General features: G+C 37.9%; 1 protein-coding gene across 1 annotated transcript; it reads left to right on the top strand.

The window, feature by feature from the left end:
- Positions 1 to 4,803: 4,803 nt before the first annotated feature.
- Positions 4,804 to 6,511, top strand: tmem230b (transmembrane protein 230b). Its single transcript, XM_058070885.1, has 3 exons — positions 4,804 to 5,070; positions 5,847 to 5,969; positions 6,068 to 6,511. The coding sequence occupies exons 1-3, from the start codon at positions 4,975 to 4,977 to the stop codon at positions 6,206 to 6,208; spliced, it is 360 nt and encodes a 119-aa protein (XP_057926868.1). The 5' UTR covers positions 4,804 to 4,974; the 3' UTR covers positions 6,209 to 6,511.
- The last annotated feature ends 186 nt before the right edge of the window (positions 6,512 to 6,697 follow it).

The raw sequence follows: 6,697 nt of genomic DNA, 5'->3' as shown, positions 1-6,697 counted from the left end.
GCATGCCTATTTTAAATTCTCAAAGACATATTGCTCAGCAGCACCTGTGAACCACCCACTTGCCACATTTTATCAGTTCTGACTGCTGGTGGGTGATAAAATAGGGACACTGAGATTTTTCATCATGTTCATGTGATACAATGGTTTTGGCTTTTCATTTAGGGCTATAAGCAATTGCTGTAATGAAGACAGACCTCATTATCTCAGCCGACAGAAATCCACTCAGAACAGGACTCTAATTATGTCCTAAATGCTGCTCTCTCACTGCGCAGAGTCACCCGGGGTGGCTGGCTTCTTTCCAGTCACACACACATACGCATAAACGCTCATGTAGGGGTCTGTGTGCTCAGCTGTTGTAGTGGCAGAGATTAGCTAACATGACAATATAGTACTCCCCTCTGACCGAAGATGACAATCATATCTATCATCCGATTAATTAATCACATCTCCAGATGGAACTCTAGCAGTTATTATGCTACTAATGTACAGGCCATGGATATGTGCAGCCCAATCTCTCTGAAGGATATGTTAACAATACACTGACAAGATGAAACAAAAGCAAAAGGCTGCAGATTAAATTACACGCAGGTGTTTATACATCATTTAGCATATTCAATGCAAAGCATACACTAATATTATGACAACAGTGGAGTGGAGATTGTCAGAGACTCTGTGTTTGTGTGTGGACATGAGCTTTTTGGTTTGCGTGACAAGAAATGAGCAATATTGTCTCATGTTTTTTAAATTTTATTTAACAATACAACATGATGTTATGGTCTTAAGGGTGCTGGTTTCATTTCTTGCAGTGGTTGTCACCCATGCGTGTTATAAGACGTGATTTAAAAGAAAAATTGATGGTGTTTCTTGGGCTCCATGTTCTGTAAGTGTGTGCTGATTTTAAAAACAATATACATGTCACTGTACATCTAATATCTCAGTTTATTGATGAACATATTGATGCATTGTAATGTGCACTGTGAACTGTGATATTTTGTATTTGTTTATAGTTAAATGGGACCTATTATACTTTTTCCACTTTTCTGACCTATGAATGTAGTTACAATGTTGAATTTTCGTGGTCAACAATACCAAAGTTACAGATAATAAGGTTTGCGCATTAAGAAGTGAGCCCTCAAAGAAGTTTGGGATGGCTCAAAACACTCGATTTCAAAAGGCGTGGTAAAACTGCCCCTTTGTGATGTCACAGAGGGGAGGACTTCCTTATATGGTTCTTAGTTTGGAAGCACTTTGGGCAATCACAGCGAAGTGGGCATGCCTGGAGGCGGACCTTGGGTGGAATGAATTAAAACTGACTGTTTGGTCCTGGAGCACAAATACAGCTGGAATAGGTGCAGATTCTGGAAGAACTATAAAGCTTTGTGTGCTAGTTATCGTGTGTATCTAGTTATCGCTGCTCTATAGGAGATCACAACTCATACAAAGGGTCAAAAAAGGAGCATAATAGGTCCCCTTTAAATGTGCTATCCATATTAAGCTCCACATTACATTTTCTGCCCCAAAAATATAAGAACACCATAGCATATATTACAAATACTGTTTTGCAGAGATCAGCTTGTACAACAAAATGTCTAGATTTGTCATGAATGAAGTGGCATTAATGGCGGTCACCCCGAGACATACCCATTGTATGCATGCACATACAAGCTATTGACAATTAGCAATCAGGGTTGAGCAACATGTAGTATGTGACTAGCCTATTTCCCTTTCTTACCATGTGGTAGGCCCTCCTGCTTCCACAGGTGCAGCCAACAACAACATTATTACATTTCTTATCATGATTTTTAATGGGGGTAATACCTTTAATAGAAATGTTAAAATCATTATTATTGCTAACTATGATGTGATATTGATACATTTTTTTTCTCAATTGGTTTTCTATGATGAGAAGCATGGTTGTAGACCTGCTCCATGTATAGAGTGCCTTGGGATGATGAATTGGCATATAAATACATTTGGTTTAAATACATTTCTGAACGTGTCAGTCAAAACTGAGCCTCATTATTTTTGTCAAGGCAGAATTGTTGCTACATCTCCTGTACTGGATCTCATTATTTCATGCAAGTGGTCCTAATGTTGCAGTCAGTGAGTGTATGCACATTTGTCTCAGAAAATATCAGCTAAATCAAAGTCAATATCTCAAAGGGAGATTAAGCTCTCTGATGTAAATGATCTAAAATGAAGGAATTAAATTTACAAATGAAAAGACCGGACAGATAAGCTTGGCATATAAAGAAGGATGTGCCAGTGACTAGATAAGTGGACAACATGAATAAGGCAAAAATGTGTTAAATAGAGTGAATATATTGAATGAGTTAAAGTTGTCAGTCAAAAACATAAAATTGAGTTAAGAGGTTGTAGATAGTGGTGTACATTTCAGCAAAGTACACTTCTGATGAAAAATTTAAGACCAGTACAAAAATAGCAAACATTTACATTTTGCCCTGTTGGATCTTAAGGAGATTTAAGTAGAGCTTCAAAATACAAAAAGAAGAAATGGTGGTGAGACAAAACATTTTTTGAGTCAGTAATTTATTGACCAATGACGTGCATTGTTAGTTAGCTCATATTAACATGTTTTCTCATGTCATAATGCACAGAAAAGAGAAAGAAATATGTGTTCCTGTTTCGCATTAGGATTGTGAATGATGGGCAAAATTGCAAAAAAGTGCAGTTCCCCTTTAATGCATGCTTGTTTGCCATAAATTGCTGAATCCCATTACTTTGAAGCTCTACAAAGAACATCCTTAAGATCCAACAGTGCACATTCTTGCAATTTTTCTACAGGTCTTGAATTTTTTGATCAGGAGTGTATATAGTTCTGCATCATACACATGGATTTGTGTGATTCATATCACAACCGATAAGCACTGCAGCACCTTTAGAATACTGTATGAAACATAAATGGGTGCTTAAAATCCTCTGGAGTATAGTAAGAAAAAACAGATCTCCTTCTTTATAACCTTGTTTACAGCCTTGTTTATAGCTGTTTGTGGACTTCCTTTGCCCCACATCTTTTTGTTTATGTTTCAGTGACTAGGTCATTAAGTGCCACCCCAATGATCCTGCCGCACCAGTCTTGGTGATGTCTCTTCAGGGGAATGGCAAACAGTATCTTTCATCTTTACACATGTGACGTCATTTACGTTCAGTACTTTGTGTCCCAGGCCCAAGTGCTTTCCCAAGAACAACAGTGTGGCTGTAAAACTGCAGCATTGCACATGGCAGTGAAGGGCACCCATAATACTCATGACCACCACAAAGGAGTACTTTTTGTTATTGATGCTGTAAGCACGTTTAAAAGAATATGCCTTTAGTGTATTATCACTACTGAAGAAAAAGTGATGCTCTCTATTTCCAACTTGGGGACATTTATCATTGAATGTGGACCTGCCAAAGAGCTTGGATCATCATGGTGGCCCCTGTGGGGCCATGCAGCAATCTAAATTCTGCCTATAGGAGACTCTGTATCTGTGTGACAGGCCAATTTTCCAACACACCAGCAAGGCAAAGATGGGAGGGCGACCAGCGGGGTCAATATTACGCCGACAATAAACGCTTTAATTATTAATTTCAGGAGAATTGTCTTCAAATGTTGTTTTGTGGATTTTGTGCTCTGTACCAAATCCTTTTTTATGCATGATGGGGACAATGTCAATACCTGTGGGGCATAGTGTGACATACATTTCAAAGGTGACTGTCTTTCAAATCAGCTTTTCAGACATTATCTGCTGCCGCATGGGCTATACAGTATCCTGTTTGTTATTTAAAGTGACTGTTTGCAACGGTCAAGCGGCTGCCTAGAAGGTGCTGACTTTTGAACATGCTTTAAGCGTTATATTCCACCCTCTTTCTGCGACAAGTATGTATACCATTTCGCATGAAACACACATGCAAGCACATTATGTTTGTTCTCAGCTAATACTAGCAATTTGGCAGTTTAGCTTCGGATTTTAGCTATCATTGAACGTACAGCCTACAATGACAAAGCGACTGCAAATTGTTTCTCTTCTCTGAGACTGCTTTTGTATGTGCACTCGCTTGATGGACATGTACAGCATCGAGGCGACCATGACCACCAGTCATAAAGTCATTAATGCAGTTTAATTTCTGCATGTGAAAAATATAGACATTTTTTGTTGTGTCTGTTCTTTTAAACCACTGTTGGTTAAATATCTTAGCTGGTAGTACTGTTCTTATATTTTTTGGTTGAAAACAGTAATCTTGAGTTAGCTTCAAACAGTACCTTTAACATTCTGCATTTCATAAAAATAGAATTAGAAAAAAAATCATTGATCAGATTTAAAAAACATGACATTCTCCTATTTTGCATCTACGTATCTAAAAAAAAGAATTCAGACTGGCATTCAGATGGGTATAAATCTCTGGATTAAAATCATATGTCATATAATTGATTAGGAAAGCTGCAGCCTGGACAGAAACATAATCTTGTGAGACTGAGCACATTCTGATAACAAAAGTGAACTGCTAGAGCCCCCCAGGAAATGAGTGTACACACATCTAAATCCTGATAGCAGCTTTTGAAGTCTGCAGCTCATTGTGGCCGCTGGTCATCATTACTGAGACTCATTAGGGCCCTCTAGCGGTTGCCTTTGAACAGTCTAATAAACCGAATGGAAAAAAATACGGTGGGAATATAAACTATTTTATTTTAAATACTGTCAACATCGTAATGCTTGTAACAAAAACATCTTAAAATAGTTTAAGACAGTAACAGTAACAGTAACAGACAGTAATTAACAGTCTGCGCATGCGTGCTGAAAACACGGAAGCGCTGTGTAGCTAAAACGAAGCAGAACGCGGTAATAACATCCGTACGTGTTTACCCATGTGTTTTGTTTTTAATTACAGCTGGTGACTTCTCCGAATGATGTTGTCAATGTTCTTATAACTAACTCCATTTAAATAAGCTGTCAACAAAGCTCTTCACAAAAGATGCCAGGTCGTAGCTTCGCGTCCAACGGGATTCCTGCTAGTAAAGTGAAGTACTCCAGGTTGTCGGCTCATGACGACGGATATATTGATTTACAGGTGAGAGGATTACAAAAGTGTTTTTATTTGCTTATACTTATCATTGCACTACGAGTGTATACACGGTCAAATCCTGTTTTTCGTGCTGTCAAGTTAGTTTGAATTTACGCTTTTCGTGCTCAAAAGAACTGCTATTTGTTTGATTTTAGGTACCATTATATTATATTATAAAGATAAAGATAATAACTGAATACTGATCATTGGTCTGGTTGTACAGTTTACAAGCAATTTCCTCCGCCTTTGGTTTTTCAAGTAAGTCAGGAAAATCCCAGCTGCTATTTTAAAATCATTTCCTCCATCTAGCGGCTCGTTTGACAACTGCATTATATCTTTGACACGACAATCTAATCAAATATTAAAATTTTACAAATGCGGTTTTTGACACTGTCACAGAGGTATCTCTAGTTTGCAGGCACCGAGTTTCTTGTAGTATTCCATGTAAAGTAACATACACTATTTAATGGGGCATATTTCGAATGTGTACCTCAGTGTGTGTGCCCTCAACACTTTTTACATTTTGTTGCAATATGAAAATTTGGACTCCTTCTAGACTATTAATTGATCCCTTGACAAATGTACATTCATATAAGTGGAACACATATATTTGTATGTTGTTATGTGTTTGTTTATTGATTTAGACACACTACATTTCAAATTAACAAGCATATTTGAACTAATCCAATTATCAGGATGTTCTGAGACCACCATTTGAGTGTGAGTGGAAAACGTTACACGGACCACAATGTCTTTTCATTCAATGTTCTACTTGTTTCCAGTTCAAAAGAAGCCCACCCAAAGTCCCATACAAAGCCATCGCACTCGCCACAGTCCTGTTCTTAATCGGCTCTCTGTTAATCGTCATTGGCTCTCTTCTGTTGGCTGGATACTTTGGAGTCACTGTGAGTAAAGGAATTGTCACACGATGATGATAGCACAGATGTTGTATTGTATATTGTTGCATTAATGTCTTCTTGAAATATTTTCCTCTGTCTTTCAGCACTCTGATCGTACCATTCCCGTTCTGATCATAGGGATCCTTGTGTTTCTTCCTGGAATTTACCACCTGCGAATAGCTTACTATGCATCGAAAGGATATCCAGGATACTCTTATGATGATATCCCAAACTTTGATGACTAAAATGCATAATGCTTTCTTCAAAGGCATCTTGAAGCATGATTAAATCCTCGGTTTTCTGTCATAAATCCATTTTAGAAGGATGCAATTTCAATATTGGGATTATTATAATGATTGTCTTTACATTTTTATCACAGTACTCATGTACCCTTGCTGATATGAAAGAAAAATAGATATTGCCTGATTTGTGTATTTGTGTTAGTACCTAGTAAATTGAGACAGCTCCAATGTCACATGTATGAGTCTTTATTAATCCATCCCTCCATCCATTTTCTACACTGCTTGTTCTCATTAGGGTCACTGGTGAGCCCAGGGGGGAAAATATACTCTGGACTGGTCGTAAGACAATTACAGATTATTCTTTATTAATATACCTTGTGTGGACTACCTTTTGTATTACTTCAACAATTAATTTCGTCCCTGTAACTTTGAAGGCAGAAGATTGTGGAGCCTTTGTCCAACGGAGTTACCGCCCCTTAGTGGTCAGACGGA

The sequence above is a fragment of the Doryrhamphus excisus genome, chromosome 4 (assembly GCF_030265055.1).
Source record: "Doryrhamphus excisus isolate RoL2022-K1 chromosome 4, RoL_Dexc_1.0, whole genome shotgun sequence".
Taxonomy (NCBI): Eukaryota; Metazoa; Chordata; class Actinopteri; order Syngnathiformes; family Syngnathidae; genus Doryrhamphus; species Doryrhamphus excisus.
Note: the sequence above shows the minus strand (reverse complement) of the source record. Positions and strands in the feature narration are given on the sequence as shown.

Coding starts and splice junctions, on each gene's coding strand:
- tmem230b (XM_058070885.1), top strand. CDS start 4,975: ATGCCAGGTCGTAGCTTCGCGTCCAACGGGATTCCTGCTAGTAAAGTG. Junction 5,071..5,846: donor ACGGATATATTGATTTACAG/GTGAGAGGATTA, acceptor ACTTGTTTCCAG/TTCAAAAGAAGCCCACCCAA. Junction 5,970..6,067: donor CTGGATACTTTGGAGTCACT/GTGAGTAAAGGA, acceptor TCTGTCTTTCAG/CACTCTGATCGTACCATTCC.